We start from the raw sequence: 20,320 nt of genomic DNA, 5'->3' as shown, positions 1-20,320 counted from the left end.
TCTGCTTCACGATCATCAAGCTCTTCTTCCCGCCCTTACACGTAGCAACAGGGCCGTCACACGCGTCCTGCGCTCCAGTAGCTTTCCCCATTCTCTCCCTTTGTGCCAATCTTTTACTCCTTCAGAGCCATGGCTACTTCTGCTGCGCGAACGCCGCCGGCGAGACGCGCGTCAACATCAAACCACGCAGCCACGTCCATTGCACGCGGTGCGACTGCACGTTCGGCTGTCTCGCCAAAAGTCGCAGCCTCGCTGAATGGCACCACCCGGCGCACATCATCGTCTAGACCATCTTCTTTGGCGTCTACCGCGGAAGCAGATGCGGCTGCGAATGAGGGACTGGCTGCGGCACTGAAGAAGGAGACGGAAGAGAAGGAAGAGGTGCGTGCATCACGCGAAGCGTCGTCTTAAGTCCTATGAAACGCAGCTAAAGCGTCACCTGTTCAGCTTCTTGTCCGCGTGCAGAATAAGGACCAAAACATCTCCGAACTGGCTTCTGAGAATGCTCAGCTCTCGGCAGCTCTGAATGCAGCTGAAACGCGTCTGTCTGAGCTTTACGCTGATCAAGCACGAATTGAGGAAGAAACCGCGACACGGTTGGAGCTCGTGGATAGACTCAGGTTGCAAGTACAAGAACTAGAAAGGGAAAAGCGGGATGTCCTTCGACGATACAATGAACAGGTGAGATTTAAGCTTAACTCCGAACGTGACAAATTAGTTAAGATTTATCTACTACTAGGCTACGACGTTTGATGCTGAACGACAATCGTTTTACGATAATGAGCAACATCTCAAGTCGCGTATCCAATCGCTTGTGCAGGCACGCAAGTCAGAGGAATTGCATCATAAGGCATCAACTCAATCTTTCGGTGAACCTTCCATCCCCGAAGAAGACAACACATTCGGAGAAGTAGAGCAAGTTGAAGCAACAAGGAATGCTGCTACTTCAAGCGGCTTTCAGCGAACAGAGCCTGATGAGGCATGCGAACCTGCGGAAATGACTTCTTTGCGACTGGAATTATCAACTTTGTCTACCTCTTACACGTCTTTGCAAACAACTGTCCAGCACCTTTCCTCACAGCTTCTCGACCTCAAACGGGTCAATGCTCAGCTGCAAGAAGAGAATGAAAGTTATAACATTCTGCTTCGCGAAAGAACTCTAAATGGCCAGTTTGATATACTGAAATCAGCAAGTACGAAGCAGATTGACGAAGGCTCGATGGAGGGAGTCGAAGGAGATGATGAAGAATATACTGGTGATGATCAAAGCGCGTTTCCTTCACGAAGCAGGACCCCTCTTGATCCTGTTGATGAACTTGCTGAGGATATGGATTCCGCAGTCTATGGCGAGGAGCATGATCAAGACACTTTTGTTCCGGACGATACAGGGTCGTATTCATCCGCGGGAAATCGCGAACGTTCTCGTCGTGCTGGTCGTGGAAACCGCCGTGCTGTGGCATCTTCGTCCTCTCCGCCACCGAAAGGCGAGTCACTCGCTGGTCTACCTGTGGCAGGGCCGGGCTTGGATCTCGCAGCAGAGCTTGGACGTGCGGAAAACTCAGCCATGTTCAACGGGACTGTGGATCAATTCGAATCACGGGATCGCTCATCCTCGAATGCGAAAGCCAAGAAAGGAAAGCGACAGTCTATGGACCGAAAGGCGCCAGACGCCAAAGTTGAACCTGCCAAAGACCTCGATACCCTGCGTAACGAGGTCAAGTCGCTCAAGGATGCAAACAAAGCACTGTCATTATACGCATCGAAGATTATTGATCGTATTATTGCACAAGAAGGATTTGAGCATGTGCTGGCGGCCGACTATGAGAAGAGCCCAACGTCGCCTACCAAGAAGCAATCGTCCCAGAATCCCGCAGCGGAGGAAGTGCCGAAAAAGAAAGCTAGGCCTCAAAGCGCAATATTTGGACTGTCTTTTCCTAGCACTGAACCTGTACAATCACAACCGTCTCAGAACGGCGTTGCTCCAACGTCACCCACAATTCCTGTCGAGCAAACCGCTACAACAAGAACACAGAGGCGCTCGTTATCATTTGACTGGAGGCCATCATTCTCTATGTTTGGTGGCTCGTCGGACAAGAAACCCGAGGTCAACTCAAACTTGCGTCCTCTCACTCTCCGTCCTGGAGGATCTTCCGTTATCACTGCGCGCAAGCTAGACACGCAAGAGGATGACGAAGACAGGAAGGAACGTGAGCGATTGCACGCGACTATGAAACTGATGGGTATCAACAAGCCGGTTTCACCGACCCCGACATCGCCCAATGTCAACAGCCCAAAGACATTCCTTAGCACACCTTCATCAACGCCTGCTAGCACCCCGAACCCACAATCTGAGGCTACGAGCCCCAAGCCCGCGCAACCGTCTCGCTTCTCATTCTTTCGATCGCGATCAAATACCTCGGAAAACTCAGTGAATTCGACCAACTCTGCACCAGCACGGTCGGGAAGCAACCTAACTGCGGAAGCATTAGAACGTGCTGAGGCAGAGACGACGCTGCAAGCTTTGGACGAACGAGAAAAGGCCTTGAGCGCAGAAATAGCGAAAGGTTCAAACGGTGGTTTCACGGAACTTCCAAGCCGCCGTCAACGAGGTGAAGGCCGGAGTAAAAAGAGTAGGTTGAGTGGTGGGAGTGGGAGTGGAAGCACAGTGTGGAGCGCTGGAATGAGTACACATAAAGAGGAGAGTGGGGACGAAGCTGGTCGAGCATGAAGATTGAAGAACTTTAGACGTGACGATGGACTTTCTGACGACTATTATGATTTTTCTGCTGAGGTTACAAAGTTATGTATGCTATACCCCTTTGCTTTCGTTTTCTGGACTATGTGGAATGGATGTCGGAAAGAGTTCCGAGTCGAATACTGTTACATATGATACATTAGCGTAATAAATAATAGCTTCGCTCGAACCCTACGCATTTGTTAAGAACGAGGAGAGCTGTATTAAGGGAGGGACTACAATAAGCTGTGGAAAAAGTCATTGAACAGCGGGATTAGCCCTTTTCATGCTTGACAAGGGTGTTTTGTGCATGGATCCGTAATGCTTTGAATGGATTGCTAGCAAACTCCGGAGTGGCAAGCAGTAAAGGTTGGCGAATTTTCTCCGTTTTTCTGAGAACGTGTCAACTATCATGGCAACTCTACGAAACGGAGATCCCAAACTCACAAGACTCGCCTTCTCTGCTTTTCAGACAGAGGAACACCTTTGCCTTCACCAATCAGGCCAGCTTTCTGCTTTCGGTGAAGTGTCCTCCTTCCTGAGTCTGACACTGTAGAATCCGCGACTGTTTCTTGGACACTGTCGGCGGTGGCACCTTCCACTTGGGGAAGCGCAAACGCGACATCTTGCAACCCACCTGCTAGTTCCTCCTTCGCCTTCCGCTTTAGTCGTCGAGCATGCGACTTTGAATAAGGAGTATGTGAAGACTCCAATCCTATTTATTCAACCGTTAGTCAGTCGTGTTTATTTAGCTTCAAACATTCCAATTTCCAATTATCGGAATTACTAAGTAGGTTACGCTGTTTTACGGTAACTTACGTTGTAGAAAGAGTTCATGTTTCAGTTGCTGTTTTTCCTTCTTTTTCAAGGTTGGTTTCTCGATGTCTTCTTCCATGTCGTTGAAGATATCGTTTGCCTTTCGCGTTGCTCATATCTTAGTACTGATACAGAACAAATAGGAGATAAGACTTACAGATGCATCGAGTTCAGCTCCGACCTCGACATGTTCTGATTTACCAGAAAGAGTGAAATGCCGTTTGTCCAAACATACAGATTGATCGTGCGTATTCGTTCGTCTACGACGTTCTTTCGGCTGTATTATCAGCCAAATTGAGTTAGGGTGAGATTAAATCAGGTATTTTTGAGGTTCTCACCATCTTGTTTGGGGGCAAGCACAGAAAATAAATTTGTGTTTAGGACTATGACGAAGGATTCAGTTCCCGAAAATCCTCCATATTTTATTTGCGTGTATTTGGATCAATCCTCACGTTACGTGACCATAGTATAGTTACTTGATTTGGAATCTACCATCTTCTTTGACTTGTGCCGTCACTTTTAACCTTTGCGCAGCATAACCTCGGTATCCAATTAAAGGTGTACTTAAAATATACATTCTGTACGATCGATGCTGCCGAACAATAGCCCTTCTGTTTCGCAAATGCTATCCGAAATCAAAACGGAAACAGCATCCCAAGTTTGTCACTTTCTCTTTAACATTTCTCTACAAGTCCTTATAATAATTTCCTTTGAGTAGCTAATGAGTTCTATTCTGTATCAAAGCATGTAATTGCACTATGCTCTGAAGTGATCTTTCTCTGACTGTCATTTGGCGTTTTTCCAGCATCGCCTCCTGGATCTACTGGCCTACCAGGCCTTGACATCCACCTCATTACTGGCACAAATACCGGCGCGTCCCCTAGTTCGTCTCTCAACAGAGGCGATGTGATTGAAATACAAGGGCCTGCTGCCTCTGGAAAGACTAGGCTCACTTATCACTTCGTCATTCAATGCATTCTCCCAAGACAATACCATCTCCCTCCAGGAAATGTCCATACTGAACTTGATGTCGGAGGCTGGGAGAAGGTCGCAATAATCATGGATACAGACGGGCGATGGAACGTCCAGAGACTTATTTCGCTCCTTATTCAACGGGTGGAGAAATCTCTACTGGATGACCAAATAGAAACGCGACCAATCGTCAGCGAGATCGTCTCAAAGTCCATGCAGAGGCTGCACATTTTCCGACCGAAGACATCTGCCTCACTAGCGGCCACACTATTCCGTCTACCATCCTACCATGCAGAACATCTCCCTACTCAGGAGATAGCCTTACTTGTCATTGACTCAATCAGCACATTCTACTGGATAGACAGATACAGCGTCGAGCAACGACATGGCGCTTCTGACAGGAAAGACATTCCGAATCCCCTGAGTCGTGTCCTAATTGCTCTTCAGGAGTTTCGACTAAGCCACAGCCCGGTCATACTACTGACGAACTGGGGACTCTCTCCTGCTTCAAAATCCTCCGTTCACGGGCGGCTAGATGAACCAAGTGCAGTTCCATCACCATTTTATCGCCAACATCTTCACCCCTTTCCCGCACCCTTTGAGAATCCACCTCGCATACTACCAAATGCACATCTCTTACCGCCGATAACGCATCACATCACCCTGATCCAGCCCTCCATTAACAACGTGGCTTCAGAAGCAACAAATTTGCAGGAAGCATTAGACTTGGCTGCGAGATGGGTCGGAACAAAAGACGAGATAATGGGTCTTCTCAGGACTGTTGAGACGGGCAGGATTGCAAACTTCACAGTCAGAGATGGTGACGTGTTGTAAGCGAAGGACAAATCGATCTGTGTTCATACGCATTGGCGAAAGTCGAAAATGCCTCGGTTAACGAATAAATAATTATTAATTGTATCTATGATGCAGTGTAACTCTCCATTGTCTAGCACTCCAGGTCGTCAGCGCGATAAACGTCCTCATCATCGACGACCGATACCCTATGCCTTCAAAATGATTTTTTTTAAATGAGTTCCCTTGAATTGACGTATCACAGTGAAAGCTCACGCCTGTAAAAGATGACACTGCATCCCATTGAAAGTCATGAGTTTTCGCTGTTTGCTCCTTGTGTTTGGCAACCTTGAATGAATTTCTGTGTCGCTGTTAGCTTCGTTTTGCCCTGTAGTTGGTTCTGATTGCGCGGGGGCCTCATATAACAGACAGTGTCGACATCCGTATTTCCTAAGTCCCGCCTTACGAAAGGCGCTTTTTGCTCTTGATGTGAGGCTGGAGCACAGGTCCCATTGGATCGGTAGAAAGGCCCGTTCGTTAGCTTGAGTAGGAGATAGGATCTCAATCTCCATATTGTCATGCCGGTGGGAATGACGTTGCTGCGGTTTTCAGGTCAGACGCGTGTATCAACTTAAGACAGTATAACACACCAGAACACAGAAGTTCATCGTGATCTGACCATCACAGGTTTTGCACAATATTCGGTCCCCAATCTTCGCTACTGCTGTGAGGGATGACCTGTCGTCCTCCGAGACGCTCAGCAGGGTGAGTAACTTGCGTGTGACCTTGGAAGCCTGCGCAGTTTTATTAGCTAAAACTAAATGCCAAGTTTAGCTACTGAGCCAAAAACTACCTGGTGATCGAGTTCAAATTGCTCTGGTGACCATTTCGCCTTGCCCTTTTGTTGCTTTGTCAGGTGGGAGCACTGGTGTGAACACGCCATCTTGAAGTCTAATAGTGGTACTTTTCTTCTGTCAGAGGTGTGCCCTAGACATTTAGTGCAAAGGAATCGCGCCGTTAGCCTATCCACAGGATGCAGCTTCTTTGTGCTGATCGCATTATAACCTTTCATGCCGAGGATATTCACGAAGATCTTTGTTGTCTGGTCCCTCCAACTGGACAAGGCTTCTTCGATCAATTGCTTTACAGCGTCGTCGCCGAACTTCTTGATGACATCCTCAGGCTTGGAGCCCTGCTTGTTCTGGATAGCTTTGATGACAGCAAGTTCGCGGAAAACATTCTGTGTGGGCAAAGCCGCCGCGTTCGAACTGGCGGAATTGGCCGATTTCCTGCGATGGTAATCAAGTGCAACCAATTCTCGCCTTCTCGCATACGCTTGCTCTTCTTCGGAGCGACTTCTTTTTTCAACGATTTTCGTGACTTCAGCCTCCACGTCGGTTCGTATCAGATTGAAGTCTAATGATCGTGCTGTCAGAGAATGTTATCACACAAAATCATGGTTCAGAAACATGCCTTCTTCTCTGAAACGACGAAGTGCACGATCATAGTGTCTGAGTGTGTTCTGATATGTTGGTGTATTTACAAGGTCATCAATATTCCAACCTTCCTGTATTGCTAACTTCTCTAAACTTAAATGTATACACAGCAACATTAGTCAAAAAAGTGTTAACAGGCAGTCTGCAAACCTTGAACTCACGTTTTCCTATTCTTGTGTAGAAGAGCTTGAGCCTTTTGAATTCTGTCTCTCCTCCATGCCACAAGAAGAGAGCATAGCTACACTCATTGTCAGGACTGCAAAGACGTGACAACAAATTCGGAACACACGTTCATAGTCGCCTTTTTCTGTTTTGTGCGTTTTTCATGGAGCTGTGGAATTTAGGTGGTTATGATATGTGGATGCTATAAATGGTGAAATACAAACTGAGATATAAAGCTGTCTACGATCCTGTGGCATCGAACCTGACAAATTAACAAATTCTTTGTATTCTTCTAGTGCCTTGTCAAATTCTAAGGTTTGGTAGAATGGTCTCCTTATGAAACCCACGATGCTTTCTAAACCAATATGTCACTGAGAAACTTTGGGTCCCGAAGGGTTGTCTCACCAAAAAAAGTTGCGTCTCTATCACTCAGACCTGCTCGTATTGACGTAGTTGAATTAGCAACAATAGTAAAATGCAAAGACATAAGCACTTACGTCCCTTTTCTGAGCACAAAAGCCACTGTGCAATAGCCTCGGTGTCCTCATTCATATCTGGGATTATGGAGCTTGTCCTGAAGCAGAATTACATCAGAGAAGCGTTTATAAACTGAGACTAAACGCTAACTTTCTCCAATTTTCAGCGCAGTACTAGCCTTCTCGTCAATGAACAGCTAAATTAGAGTTGACGAAGATACATACGTCATTACAGAATCGAAGGCGGAGGGAGAATGACGAATAGAAGTTAGCACTGAATTTCCCGCATTGCTAATGTTACAATTTATCAGTCATCGGATTACATGAAGGAAAAGCTCGCTCGTACGGAACACAGACCACCCCCAAAGACGAAAGCAGCGTAGGAAGGCTCAGTAAAGTTCGGAGTCGGGTCCGGAAGACTACAATTATTTCTGGCTTTTATCCAGATGGCCTTGGAACGCGGTACGGTGACGAGGCTGTGGCAAAAGTGTTGGCTGCATCTTGCCATAGCAAGGACCTCGTTTGAAGTGGTCGTGCTCAATATTTCCGCAATGAGCTCCCATGGCAAGATTGAAATGAGGTCACGCCCCGGAACTTCTTCAGTATGCACTGCAGCGTCTTGCAGCGTCCTTCGCTTCTTCTTTGACATACTGAGTGAAAGAGTTAAGAAAGAGATAGATGAACAAGTAAAAACGGTCAAGTATGGTAGGACGCCCGCTAAATCTAATCAGTACTATGACGTAATTTGCTTTCCATTCTGGAACGCATACAATCGACGCGTCTAACTTGTTCAAGCACAGGGCACTAACATGCCAAAAGCTATCATTTCTCCCTCTGTCCTGGCCTCTGACTTCGGTCAACTCAGCGCAGAATGTAAGCGCATGATGGAAGGTGGTGCAGAATGGCTTCATATGGGTGTGTTGTCATTCGAAATCTCGCATGCAGTGTTAATTCTAACCAGTCGGGCAGATGTTATGGATGGGTATTAGATCATTAAAACCGTATCTATCATAAGAAAGAGTTATTAACGTCACCTATAGCCATTTTGTTCCAAATATCACAATGGGTACGCTGGCCTCTTTCAGTATCCGTATTCATCGTTTGACATACGGTGTATCTGATAGGTGCACCAATCCTGTCATGCGTTCATAAAGGCGTTCCAGGCATCTTCATGGATTGCCATATGATGGTTTCCGAACCAGAAAGAGTAGGCAAGTAATGTTATTAGACTAACACAGCTAACTTGCCATTTAGTGGGTCGATGACATTGCAAATGCTGGCGGTAAACTATACTGTTTCCACATCGAAGCTACCAGTACGTCTACGAATAAAGCACATCCCTAAAATCATTACCAACCTGAGTACTATAACATTACAGATGCTCCCATTCCTCTTATTCAGAAAATTCGCGACCGAGGGATGAAAGCTGGAGTAGCAATCTCCCCAGACACGCCTTCCACAGCAATTTCCGACGAAGTAGGAAACGCAGCCGACATGCTTCTCGTAATGACCGTCTACCCTGGTTCGTCTAACCCCACCTCCCACGGCCTCCAACTTCATCCACTTAGACATCCTATACAGGAAAGGGCGGGCAGAAGTTCATCGAACGATGCGTCCCCAAGGTCTCCGACTTACGCGCCCGATTCCCGGAGAAAGACATCGAAGTCGACGGCGGCGTGGGTCCATCGACCGTGGGCCAATGTGCCGACGCAGGTAAGCCCTCTCACACCCTTTCCCACCGAGCGTGGAATTCTTCCCAAGTCCGTGCGTCCTTTCTTCACCCAGGTAGCAATGTCATTGTCGCAGGCACCGCGATATTCGGTGCAGCTGACCCGAACGGAGTCATTGCAACACTCAAGTCAACTGTCAACGCGGCGCAGGAGAAGATCGCGCAGGCGCGGGCTTAGAAGGAACTCACCCCACACCCTCCCTCACAAGCAAGAAGACTGTAATACAAACGTAGAGCATGTACCCCGGATAAAGTTGGTCAGTCAAGACATTGACGTTTCTTTTCCTGTTCATGCGAATGCAATGGAATTGAGATGCAATAATGAAAGACGAAGAAAATATATTTAAAAACTACATCTAAAGAAGGTAAAGGAGATTATTTGCGAAATTAACACATGCACCTCGTCCTTGTAAACGATGACGGAGCTCAACAGCCCAGTCTAAAAGCGAGAAGGACAGAGGTAAAGAGGGGATCGACTAATCGAGCTGAGAGAAAGCGAATGCACGTCCCCGCATCATAGGACAGGTCATGATAAAAATATAGATACGTAAATAATGCCATATCCTCGAGAGTCTATGATCCACAACGGGAAGTCGTAGTGATACCAATCGTTAGTTGGATTGGCGTTATTGCTGATAGATATCTTTTTCTTGTCCATTGTCTGGGTCAAAGATGAATTGAAGGAATATATGAATAAACAAGATGCAGAGTGCCCATATGATCACCACTGCAGCCATTCTCCATACATGTTTGGTCGTTCACCCCGAATATAAGCCTCAAATGTACGCTTGAGTACTGCTGCCCAATCCAAATCCCGTTTGTCATCCGACACCTTGTCCTCGTCGAACTCTGCGTCAGCATCAGCATCCGATTGGGTCGTGCCTGGGGCCGTCTTCAGCGCCGCACGAGCTTGTCGTTCACCCTTGATAAACCGGGGTCCAAGGTCTGGGAAATTGCGGCTCGGGTCAAAGGGTTTCCACCTATTTTTTGTCATGGTCTCAGGTGGGGAACTGCAAGAATAAACAAACAGTCTCACCAGAAGTTATGGAAATGGTAAGAATATGCACCACGGAAGAAGCCCTCAAATCCTAAAGCTTGAGGGGCTGCACTATCCTGTGCAGGTGTCTCAAAGAAGTCCTCAAATCTAATAGAAATCTTAGACAAAATAACTCTAAAGTCATAACGAGTATTACTTACGCAGTGAAGTAAGGCTGGGGCGGCCTATCTCTTTGATAATATTCCGTGTTCAGCCACGCCGAGTCGAACAATGCATCGGGCAGTCGGAGGAGTAAACCTTCCATGTACGAATGTTTCGCATACTTTGAGACGGTCATTGGATGGAAATCAAGCAAGTTTCTTAACGCAGTCCTGAACAAGAATGTACCGAGCGCAGAGCCTTTGTTCAAATGCAGAACAGCGGTGTTGTATGTCTCCAGCCGTGACCATCGGTATGCGAAGGCACCCTTCCAGCCCCAAAGTTCCTCCCAGTCACGCAATAGTAATGTGTCCGCGTCGAGATAAATTCCACCGAATCGGTGACAAAGAACGAAGCGAGCCATATCAGACAGAATAACGGATAACCGATCGTACGAGGATGAAGACGATGATCCAAGACGGTTAAGCATGTCGTCATTATCCGCTTTGACCGGCGTAGACGGCGATGGAGGCCCAGTTGCATTCTCACCATCCGCATCAGCAGTGCCTCTAGTCTCACGTTCCTCCTCCGTTGAAGTGGTTGTGACCTTTTTCTGAGGTACCTGAATAATATGTCCACCGGAATTGAACAATGTTTCCTGCAGTGCACGCCATTCCTCTTTCAGTTCTGGGACACCGTCCAGCTGTTCCGTTGTATTCCACATCTTGAATTGGATCACGTCCTTGAAACGCGGATGAAGGAAGGGCGAAGCCCACGGATTTGACTTGAGCTGCTCGAACATCTCGCGACGCGCATTCGGATTGGGGACAGCAGCAGCGGGCCCGGGATTGATCCACATCCAGAACTGAGGCCTGCACACTTTACCCTCCTGCTGACTTGCGCCTTCGTGCAACCCCAGATTTTGAGTAAAGAGGTATGATAAAAGGGCAAGATACGGCTTGTCAGTGAATGGGCCAGTCCAAAACATATGATAAATGCGTGGGTGATCAGGATCGCATGGCCCAGGAAGTATCTCTGTGCGTCGATATTCAACAGGTTCCGGAAGGATAAGTGACGGCTCCCAATCTATGCCATATTTTTTGCTCAGCCCACTGTTGGGGTTGTCCTCAATGACCTGCTTTTGTGGGATCTCCGCAGCCCAGAGATTATAGGTTGGTTCTGCCGCCTGAGTAGTTGAATAATTTTGGGGCTCTCCTTGCTCAACATAGATATACTTCCATTCATCCATCTTTCCACGCCTCACCCGTTTGCCATTATCCAATCCGGCTCCCAGGCGCAGCACTTCGAGACAGTCGCGAACATACTGAACAAGACATGAGCAACCCGATATTAACCTGGCAGAAGGCTGTCAAAGTCGCACCTTATTCTCGCTAAAATCACAGTTATCCATAACTATATCAAGATCTATTACAGACCCGGGAACAGGTCGTGGTGGGTATGCAACGTTGGGAGGCCGAGCCTGGAAATCCAAGTAAACTCGCTTCGAACCCATACCCCGAGTGCTCGTTATTGGAAGCTTTTGAGGTGGTCTGAAGCGCGACGGGAGCGATGTCTTGAGAGCAGGCAGCCCAGGGTTGTACGGCTCCTCAGTGAGCCCAATCTGCTCCGGGACTAAAAAAAGTACACACCAGTGTACAGCATTCAGCACAAGTGCATATCGTGACAACAGGAAAAAAATTAAGAACACGTACTTTTTCGACTACTCGGATAATGCCCACTCGCAATCTCCCATTGCCATATCTTCCGCAAATCTTCACGCTGAAATACAAGCGTTGAGTCGGATTGGAACGGCGTCGGCCACTGCTTCTCTTCGGTTCCAAAGCGTTTTGCGAGTGCGAACACTGTCCAGAAGGCAGACAGAACGCATAGGAGGAGGATGAGACAGCCACGTTTGCGACCGAATCGCGTGACTGTATAGTGGTATAACCTGGGAGGGATTGGTGCGGGGACTCTGAGTTGTCGTCCTGGTACGCCAGGTATGGGGAGGTAAAACAGGGTGAAAAGGCCGGATTGACTCCTGCCGTTGAGATAGGCCTTCTCGTGTACGGCACTTGAATAGGAGGGGAGCGGGGACGAACGACCCTTGCTCGGCCTGGGGGCATGTAGAGCCATGGCTCGTGGAAATTAGACGTGTCGTCGGTCCAGGACTTGTTCGTAGACTGGTGTATGTAGAGTAGGTAAAAGAGCGAAGCGGGGGGCGGGGATGAGAAGAGAAGAGTGGGAAGAGAAGGAGGAGAACGATGACCGGGACAACACGCAGTGCTGTAGGAGGTGACGAGGAGTGCAGTGCTGTCGTTGGCTGGTCGGGCATCTTTGCGAATTCTCGCGTTCTCACGCACCTTGAAAGTCTCGACTGGATCGCCAGACTAGGCATAGCCACTATAGATTTTTCGGGTTCAGGCGAGCAAAACTGGCTGGCAAAAATATGGAATTGTGCAATGTGCTGTACTTATTTAGCACACGTCTCTACAGTCGATAGCTACAGTCGCTTTTGATGCTCGTTCTAAACTAAATCTCTTTCTACACAAACCTGTCTCACTCTCTCGCTCAGTGCGTCTCAAGAGGCTGGAGCTCAAGGTCCGCATTATCTGCCGGCACAGACAGCACACGCAGCGTGTTCGTGTGGCCAAGCCCACCTTTCCATCCCTGCACAGCGATGACGGGCGTGTTCACCTTGATGATGTTTAGTGCCAGCGCCCTCCTAAGGCCGAATCTGATACGATTATCGACCTGGTATGCGTTTCATATCTAAGTCAGCAGGCGCTTTGAATACAATAAGATCAACAAAACGTACATCGGTCTGCCACTGATGAGCTTGGATCCCACGAGGCTCTGGGTACCACATTGGGTAGCATCCACGGTGTAGGTGAATTTGGCGCGCAGTTTGTTGGTTCCGCGTCACTAATAAATCACAAATCAGCGTGATTATTATTTTAAAAAATTGTATACACAAAGCCGAACCTGTAATGATCGGAACACTCGGCCTGTACTTCGAAATTAGGCGCGCAGTGTTTCCACTCGTTGACAGAACAAGGATTGCACCTGCGTTCTGCTCAGCGGCAGCGGCAACCGCCGCCATTGCAACAGTCTCGGCGGTTTCCGTGGGACGTTTCTGCGAATTGCGCAGCTCATCATACAATGGTGGATAGCAAATAGCAGATTCTGCGAGGTAACAAGTCTCGGCCATCATAAGAACTAAGTAGAATTGGGTTCAGTGAAGGCGAACCAAGAGTCCGGGAGTACATAGAAAGTTAACCCACCAGCCTGGATCGGGTACGCGCCCTTAGCTGTCTCTCCCGATAACATGACACAGTCAGCGCCGTCCAATACAGCGTTAGCTACGTCGCTAACTTCAGCCCGGGTCGGGCGAGGGTTGTACTAGATTATTCATGTATTAGCACCAACGTTCACCTTAGGATATTAATGAACCAAACCCACGGTCATGGACTCAAGCATCTGTGTCGCGCAAATCACAGGCTTGCCCACCTTATTGCACTTCGCGATCATCATCTTCTGTGCTAAGAAGACCTGACTCGCAGGGATCTCAATGCCGAGATCCCCACGGGCGACCATAACGCCGTCTGTGACGTCAAGGATCTCGTCAAAGTTAGCAACACCCTGCTCGTTCTCGATCTTCACAATGATCTTAATGCTGGCTCCGTTCGGGCCAAGTACGTTGCGGATGTCAAGGACATCTTGAGCACGGCGGATAAAAGATGCAAAGATCATGTCAACACCATTCTTGACACCGAACTCGAGATCGGCCTTGTCTTTAGCAGACAGAGCAGGGAGGTCGACGTCAGTCTTCGGGAGGTTGACACCCTTGCGAGAGGAGAGTACTCCATTGTTCAGGCACCGGACACGAACGTTCGATCCATCAATTGAGAGAACAAGGAGAGACAGAATACCTGTTCGGTATCAAAACGCTAAGGTTTAACTTTATATTGGCATTACGAGAACGCTTACCGTCATCAACATAGATGAGCTTGCCAGGAGCAGTGACCTTGGGCAAGTTTTTCTAAAGTCGTAAAATCTTAGTTCTAAGACAGTTCGTCCAAAAGGTCGAAAGAAAAAGTAACGTACGTAATCCACATAAAGGACTTTGTCGTCACCGATCTCAGCATACTTGTCGTCAGTGCTGACGATGAATTCGTGACCAGCTTTGATTGGGATCTATACCGCGGATATTAATACTCAAGATATATGCGCATTATTTCTAGAAATACAAACATCCTGATTGTCTTTTATCAGGCCCGTACGGATCTCCGGGCCTTTCTGAATATAAAGTCAATAATTGTGATAGCGAAATGTATATAGGTAGAATTTACGACTTACAGTATCCAGCGCAATCGCAAGTGGGCGACCTTCGGGATCCACTAAACACGATAAAGGAAAATGAAATGAAAATCGGGCCAAGATGCCAAGGGACGTAAACGCCACGTACACTCGGCAGCCTTCCTAGTATTGTCAACGACGCTCTGGTGGTACTCATATGAACCATGAGAAAAGTTCATGCGAACTAAGAGTACATAAATTGGCATCACATATCAACGGCGAATTAGACATACTGATATTAACGCCAGCCTTCCTGAGCTCTGCGATCTTTTCTACGCTGTTCGTCTTTGGACCTGAAGAAAAACGCGCATACATATTCAAGGTCTGTCGACACCAATATGACAGCATACACACCGATTGTGGCGATGATTGCCGTCTGCGCACAGATACCTCAGTCAGTCGATGCTGAAGCAAGAAAGTATGAACGACGCCAACAAACTTTGCGCAAGAACTTCGTCTCCTCAGTGGGGACGGCAGCGTTGATGGGTGAAAGCGACGACAACCATTCGAGGTTCGACGTCACAGGTACTGACATATTGGTCTATACGATCGATTCAATCTGCAGCACTGAGGACGAGGGCAAGGACAGAGGCAAAGACGATCAGCAACCACGTATGCAGGTGGTTAAGTACAAGGAACAAGCGCGTATATGCGGGTGCAGTGGAGCTAAAGTGGATGTCTACGCCTTACGCCGCGCACATGCGCGGAATCTCAACTACGATTCCTTGGGGAGTCGCTCAATCTTAAAGGAGAAACCTCGCGTTTAGACTGCAACGCAGCCATCGCGCACGAAACGCCTCAAGAAATACCTCAAAAAGGAATTGAAGCTAGAAAAAACTCACGCAATTGGGGATCAGTGGCGAGAATTAGTGGCAGAAAGATGAGAAAGACGACGGTCAACAGAAAGATGTGCGTTGCACCGGAATCTGCAAAATATGCTCGCCGATCATCACCCTGTACCCTTTCGGCAGACGCGTCGATCAAGGTTTAGAACGCGTTTATGACGCGTGTCATACTCCCAATCCGAGCGGATATCCATGCTTACTTTTTTTGCAAGCATCATACCTGACACAGTACGCAACATCAATGCTACTACATCGAGAATGATCAGCATGTAAGCTAATCGTATGATACACATATCGCAATAGCAGATACGTAAACAATAGAAACTACGACAGCGACGAGTATAAAAAGGGAAGAAATACTATCAAACAAGAATCCTGTCAAAAAAACATCATAATCGTTACGAGCCGGTAGCCAGAGAACCATCTCCAAAGAGAGACCCACGGAAAAGCAGACAAGATAGAAAGAGCGAGTGAGTAGATACGTCTCCAGGACAGCCTTTCTAATGCGTTATAGCACGCGAAGTGTCCATCCTTGCATTGTATTGTTGGTAGCCGCATTCTGCGCTGCAGCCAACCACGAAGGGTCTGCAGTGTTGCTAGAAGGGTTGCTCATGTCCATAAACACGTTCTCACAGGTAATCGTCCGACCGGAGTGGTATCCAATACCATCTGCTCCACGAATGAAAAGCAACGGAAGGCTACGGCCTGCGATATTCATCGATCCGTCTGGAGTTCCAGCTCTGTTCGCGTCGGCACCTTTTGTACCCTCTGACGAGCCCTGTCCACCGCCTTCTTGGCGTCTCACCTCATCCTGCAAGGCTTTCACAATTTGCTGAACTGGGGGCATGTCCACCGTCACATTTGTATGCAGTGCTCCTGACGAAATAAACGGAGCACCACCGGGCATGCCTGGTGGTGGCGGCGCGCCGCCCGTCGGTGGTGGGACAGGAGATATAGGTGCTCCCGGAGGCGGGGGTTGTTGATCAGGGGAACCATAGAAAGGTGCAATACTCGTGAGAGGGCCAGATGGTGGCGCATTATTCAACCGATGAGTTAGTGGTCCTATCTCGCCCAGCCAGATCTCCAACTGGGAGTGATGACCAGTCTTCGGGTTCTCATAAAAGAAACTCGAGACAGTCAAATCAAGCACGTTATTTTGCGGGCGATATACTGGAGGTTGGAATAAGGTTGGGAAAGGTGTGATAGGCATATCGGGTATCTTGTTATTCTCTCCCAATGCGTCGAAAAACGTGTACTGGAACTTTGCTAGAGAAGAGCACATCTGTCAGAAAAAGGGACCTCGCTAACTACCAGCCTGTGAAAATAACCCACATATTCCCACGATAGTCCAGCAAAGGTAATCGTCCACTTCATCATGGAGAGTGTGAACTCCATCCTTGACTTCTTCACGAACCCGCGGCGACTGGAACAACAGATGGTGGGACCCAGAGTTTCCCGCCATACCCGGAGCCGGCGGAGCTACGACACCAGGTGTTCCAGGCACAGGACCCGCTGCACTCAGATAATGCCTACTCCCGTCTGGATTGAGTCTTTGAAGCGCAATTTTTTGCATTTGGCTAACGGGACCTCCTTCTTCATTGGAGATCTTGCCCTTGTCGACCTTTCTAATAATCAACGGCGCGGTTGCAATGCCTGTCAAAGAATCCGAGAGCACAATCTCTGATCCGTATGTCACAGGCTGCGGGCCGGCTGCAGCCAGATGAAAGTTATTTTAGTAACAGCCTTGACAAAGGCTCTTCTGGACTCACCAACTGGGCCTAATTCTTGAGGCCGTCTAATCACGTTCACGTTGAAAGCAGACCACGAGACGTTGCTCGCACAAAGGTGAGCATTATCAATGGTCATGTACTTAGTGCGCACGGTCTGTGAGTTTATACGGTTGAATAGTGATACTGGACCACCTGCAAGTATACACGATGATATGTTGCGCGTCTTCGCTGTCTTCTTCGATGGCTTTGATATGATAGTCACGGGTGCTGATTCGAAAACAGCCCAAGGCCGCGGACGTGACTGTCCCTCCGGAAAAGGAGTACCAGGCTGAGGCGGAGGAGAGATTTCAAGCGCTAGATTAAAGCTCTTCGCCTTCGCAGCACCGGTGACGTGTAAAAACTTGAAACTCGCGGTTGAACTGGGATCAAGCGGGACCACTGCTTCCGGGCCCCGTTCTCCGTGTTCAGAGACAATAGACATAGCCAACTTTTGGTCGCGAATGTTCCCAAAGGGACCCTCTATGCGCACAAGTGGAGGTGGACAGAGGAAGCGCTTCTCGCTGCCGTAGGACTTCTGGGCGACAGCGGCATGTAGGCACACAACCGTCGTCATGTTCAGCACCCGATCATTTTCATGCTGGACGTGTTCTTGCACTGTACGCCGAATCTTCGCGTGTGGGTCATCATCCTCTGTGTCCTCTAGGCGACGCTTGCTTGTAGAAGGCTATATCGACGCGCAAAAGCGCGCATATCGGGGACAGAGACGCGTCAGATAAACATAGACAATGGGTTTGTTATGTGAAACATAGACCTCACCTGACCGTTTGAACGCGCCGCATCGACGTCCGTTGGCAGCGTCACACTATTCATGCTCCAAACCGGGTCTGGAGCTGAGCCCTTGCGCTGTGCGGTCGCAAGAATGCTCTGTATGGCCATTTGGGCTTGCTGCTGGACACTCGGTGGGAGGGACGCGGATGACTCAGGAGGGGCGGAGCTCTGGGCGGGGTTTGTTGACGGAGGCCGGGAGACGTCCTGCGAAAGGTGCTCGGAGGGAGGGTTTGAATCGTGATTTGGGGCAGGAGAAGCAGAGAGCGAGTTCACGAGGATGGAGAGATCGTGGTGCTGCTGGGCGACGTCTGTTGAGCCGGGTGTATGGGGAAGCTGTTCGTTGGCGACACTGGCCATATTGAGGTCGTGGACATATGCGTCCAAGGTAGGGGGAGGATGAACGTAGTCGTGTAACGTCCTCATTACTATGTACTGGCTCTAATGTCCAAGTGTGGGAGACTTCGTGGGAGAAAACTGAAAGTGAGAAACCACAAACACGATGACAAATATCACAACGTCACACAAGTCACCCATGGCTATTTCCGCGGACTTCTTTTCTCCACCCTATTCATTCATTTATTTATTTTCTCAATTTGCAACACACGCACATGGTCTCCTCAGCCCCGTCCCTCCTGCGCCAATTCTTGCACAAAAAACCCATCTATTTCTCACACGATATTAGTTGTACAGGGAATCGACAGAGTGAAGAAAATGAGAAAATTAATCTAGTGTACAACTCTGGGAAAACTAACTCTGGGTTCCCCTTTGTCCCAATAATAACCCAGCAGCAAATACCCCTGTCCTGATCATGAGTCGGGATGATGGATCTTCATTGGAAGCACACGCAGAACCCCTCACACGCGTTTCTGTGGGAAAAAATCCGGCGCGCTTGCACTCGCAGAGTCTCAATGCCGTGTGCCCACGCCGCACGCATATATCCATCTTTTTACATTACAACCCCCCGGGACCCAGTATCTTCGTATACAATGCACTCGCCCATCCAAGCTCCGCATCGCGCATTTCTGTTGGTGGACTGAACAGCCCAAGGGATGGCACGCGCTTCAGGTCCGAGCCTGTGACCAGGGATAGATCCCGTTCCGACTTGACGCGCCGTGCGTGCATTGACTCTGAGAGGGAGTCGGCGTCAAATGGCTCGTCTATCGCGGCAGAGGAAATTTCGAACACAGTTTCCAGTTGGGGCGCGTGGGCATGGGGTAGCTGTTGATCTTCTTCTGCCTGCCCGAAATAGACTTCGCTGATGGATTTGAGGAAGGATGGAACCCTTGCTAGATATTCAACGAAGCACAGTCACGCGAGCACATCAGCACACGGCATATAGCTTTACAAGGCTAGACGGCTGTCGCATACCTAGACCAAGGATACCGAGCTTGCTCTCTTTCGCAATAATTTCCCGCGCATACTCGTCCAATGCATTCATTGACAGTGACCGTGTCGGCGGTAGGCTGCTTCGCCCGGCGTCAGAATAATCCCTCTCGCTTTCGCGCTCGCTCTCTTCCTCCGCTTCGGACTCTGTCTCCTCTGCGGGACTCCGCCAAGCCCACTCGACAGGATGTTCGTGCGAGCCGGGACGCGAAGGGAAGAAATCCGCGAGATTGAATGGGTCATCGACAACATCATGCCGCGGGCTGACCAGTGGCGGAGATGTTTGTGCGACGCCTGCACCGTCGAGTGCCAAGTCCAATCCCCAAGTAGCGGCCCCGAATGTACCTCGGTCCGTGTATCTACCGTCTAAAAGAGCGTGCGCAGAGGTCTTCGGCTTCCCAATACAGGACGTCTTTGATCTATTGATCCTGTCATTGAGCTGTCTTCCACCCCATCGGGCCGCTGATGCGCCGGGCGAGTCAACAAGCGGAGTAGGCGCGGTTTTCGAACGCTGCAGCGAAGAAAGAGACGATGACTCTGGCATCGACATTGTAGGTTGTCTGCAAGCAGCAGTTGACCAGCGCTGAAGGCAATGTTTGCGCAAGTGGCGCGGGCGATCGGCACGGTGAACCGTCGATCCCAAATTAGAACTGACCTATCACAGCGTGTGCTTTTGTACTATATAGCAATACACCACAGGCTGTCTTCGGTTTTGACAACTGGTTTCGACGTTGTGAGTACAGACGTCAGAGAGTAGTTTCAGCATGCTGTTACAGTCCAATCTCTTATAAGTGCCACACAATATTCCGGCTTTCAAAATGATGGGGAACATCGGAGCGATACATTCCGTCCCCGAGCCTCGATCC

The 20,320-nt window shown here is 48.9% G+C and overlaps 9 protein-coding genes across 9 annotated transcripts; 3 read left to right on the top strand and 6 right to left on the bottom strand.

Annotated features, from left to right (window-relative positions):
* Window positions 1–70: 70 nt before the first annotated feature.
* Window positions 71–2,818, top strand: FOMMEDRAFT_19222 (uncharacterized protein). The gene is made up of 3 exons (XM_007265430.1): window positions 71–381; window positions 448–681; window positions 740–2,818. Exons 1-3 carry the CDS (start codon window positions 130–132, stop codon window positions 2,726–2,728), a joined length of 2,475 nt encoding a protein of 824 aa, XP_007265492.1. The 5' UTR covers window positions 71–129; the 3' UTR covers window positions 2,729–2,818.
* A 190-nt stretch (window positions 2,819–3,008) lies between these two features.
* Window positions 3,009–3,891, bottom strand: FOMMEDRAFT_27732 (uncharacterized protein; the record flags this gene model as incomplete). Its single annotated transcript, XM_007265429.1, has 5 exons — window positions 3,009–3,126; window positions 3,182–3,449; window positions 3,554–3,650; window positions 3,708–3,827; window positions 3,889–3,891. 5 exons carry the CDS (start codon window positions 3,889–3,891, stop codon window positions 3,009–3,011), a joined length of 606 nt encoding a protein of 201 aa, XP_007265491.1.
* Window positions 3,892–4,139: 248 nt separating this feature from the next.
* Window positions 4,140–5,356, top strand: FOMMEDRAFT_167197 (uncharacterized protein; the record flags this gene model as incomplete). Its single annotated transcript, XM_007265428.1, has 2 exons — window positions 4,140–4,212; window positions 4,356–5,356. 2 exons carry the CDS (start codon window positions 4,140–4,142, stop codon window positions 5,354–5,356), a joined length of 1,074 nt encoding a protein of 357 aa, XP_007265490.1.
* A 112-nt stretch (window positions 5,357–5,468) lies between these two features.
* On the bottom strand, window positions 5,469–8,097 carry FOMMEDRAFT_167196 (uncharacterized protein; the record flags this gene model as incomplete). The annotated part of the gene is made up of 13 exons (XM_007265427.1): window positions 5,469–5,529; window positions 5,591–5,913; window positions 5,965–6,108; window positions 6,168–6,730; window positions 6,788–6,903; window positions 6,972–7,048; window positions 7,100–7,141; window positions 7,197–7,327; window positions 7,378–7,407; window positions 7,470–7,546; window positions 7,600–7,622; window positions 7,674–7,739; window positions 7,795–8,097. 13 exons carry the CDS (start codon window positions 8,095–8,097, stop codon window positions 5,469–5,471), a joined length of 1,956 nt encoding a protein of 651 aa, XP_007265489.1.
* A 160-nt stretch (window positions 8,098–8,257) lies between these two features.
* On the top strand, window positions 8,258–9,355 carry FOMMEDRAFT_82824 (Ribulose-phosphate 3-epimerase; the record flags this gene model as incomplete). The annotated part of the gene is made up of 7 exons (XM_007265426.1): window positions 8,258–8,363; window positions 8,470–8,514; window positions 8,573–8,655; window positions 8,703–8,763; window positions 8,827–8,970; window positions 9,030–9,161; window positions 9,234–9,355. The coding sequence occupies 7 exons, from the start codon at window positions 8,258–8,260 to the stop codon at window positions 9,353–9,355; spliced, it is 693 nt and encodes a 230-aa protein (XP_007265488.1).
* Window positions 9,356–9,544: 189 nt separating this feature from the next.
* FOMMEDRAFT_140007 (uncharacterized protein) lies at window positions 9,545–12,445 on the bottom strand (the record flags this gene model as incomplete). The annotated part of the gene is made up of 5 exons (XM_007265425.1): window positions 9,545–10,157; window positions 10,214–10,321; window positions 10,375–11,636; window positions 11,694–11,944; window positions 12,025–12,445. 5 exons carry the CDS (start codon window positions 12,443–12,445, stop codon window positions 9,899–9,901), a joined length of 2,301 nt encoding a protein of 766 aa, XP_007265487.1. The 3' UTR covers window positions 9,545–9,898.
* Window positions 12,446–12,745: 300 nt separating this feature from the next.
* Window positions 12,746–15,537, bottom strand: FOMMEDRAFT_106158 (pyruvate kinase). Its single transcript, XM_007265424.1, has 14 exons — window positions 15,511–15,537; window positions 15,108–15,235; window positions 15,023–15,044; window positions 14,902–14,961; window positions 14,778–14,852; window positions 14,669–14,709; window positions 14,564–14,608; window positions 14,417–14,506; window positions 14,300–14,351; window positions 13,772–14,241; window positions 13,594–13,711; window positions 13,295–13,528; window positions 13,128–13,234; window positions 12,746–13,063 (listed from the first exon to the last, which is right to left on the bottom strand). Exons 2-14 carry the CDS (start codon window positions 15,201–15,203, stop codon window positions 12,881–12,883), a joined length of 1,593 nt encoding a protein of 530 aa, XP_007265486.1. The 5' UTR covers window positions 15,204–15,235; window positions 15,511–15,537; the 3' UTR covers window positions 12,746–12,880.
* A 229-nt stretch (window positions 15,538–15,766) lies between these two features.
* FOMMEDRAFT_140005 (uncharacterized protein) lies at window positions 15,767–18,450 on the bottom strand. Its single transcript, XM_007265423.1, has 4 exons — window positions 18,060–18,450; window positions 17,283–17,967; window positions 16,846–17,223; window positions 15,767–16,779 (listed from the first exon to the last, which is right to left on the bottom strand). Exons 1-4 carry the CDS (start codon window positions 18,426–18,428, stop codon window positions 16,022–16,024), a joined length of 2,190 nt encoding a protein of 729 aa, XP_007265485.1. The 5' UTR covers window positions 18,429–18,450; the 3' UTR covers window positions 15,767–16,021.
* A 266-nt stretch (window positions 18,451–18,716) lies between these two features.
* FOMMEDRAFT_146022 (uncharacterized protein) lies at window positions 18,717–20,197 on the bottom strand. The gene is made up of 2 exons (XM_007265422.1): window positions 19,440–20,197; window positions 18,717–19,357 (listed from the first exon to the last, which is right to left on the bottom strand). The coding sequence occupies exons 1-2, from the start codon at window positions 20,002–20,004 to the stop codon at window positions 19,023–19,025; spliced, it is 900 nt and encodes a 299-aa protein (XP_007265484.1). The 5' UTR covers window positions 20,005–20,197; the 3' UTR covers window positions 18,717–19,022.
* Window positions 20,198–20,320: the final 123 nt, after the last annotated feature.

The sequence above is a fragment of the Fomitiporia mediterranea genome (assembly GCF_000271605.1).
Source record: "Fomitiporia mediterranea MF3/22 unplaced genomic scaffold FOMMEscaffold_5, whole genome shotgun sequence".
Classification (NCBI taxonomy): Eukaryota; Fungi; Basidiomycota; class Agaricomycetes; order Hymenochaetales; family Hymenochaetaceae; genus Fomitiporia; species Fomitiporia mediterranea.
Note: the sequence above shows the minus strand (reverse complement) of the source record. Positions and strands in the feature narration are given on the sequence as shown.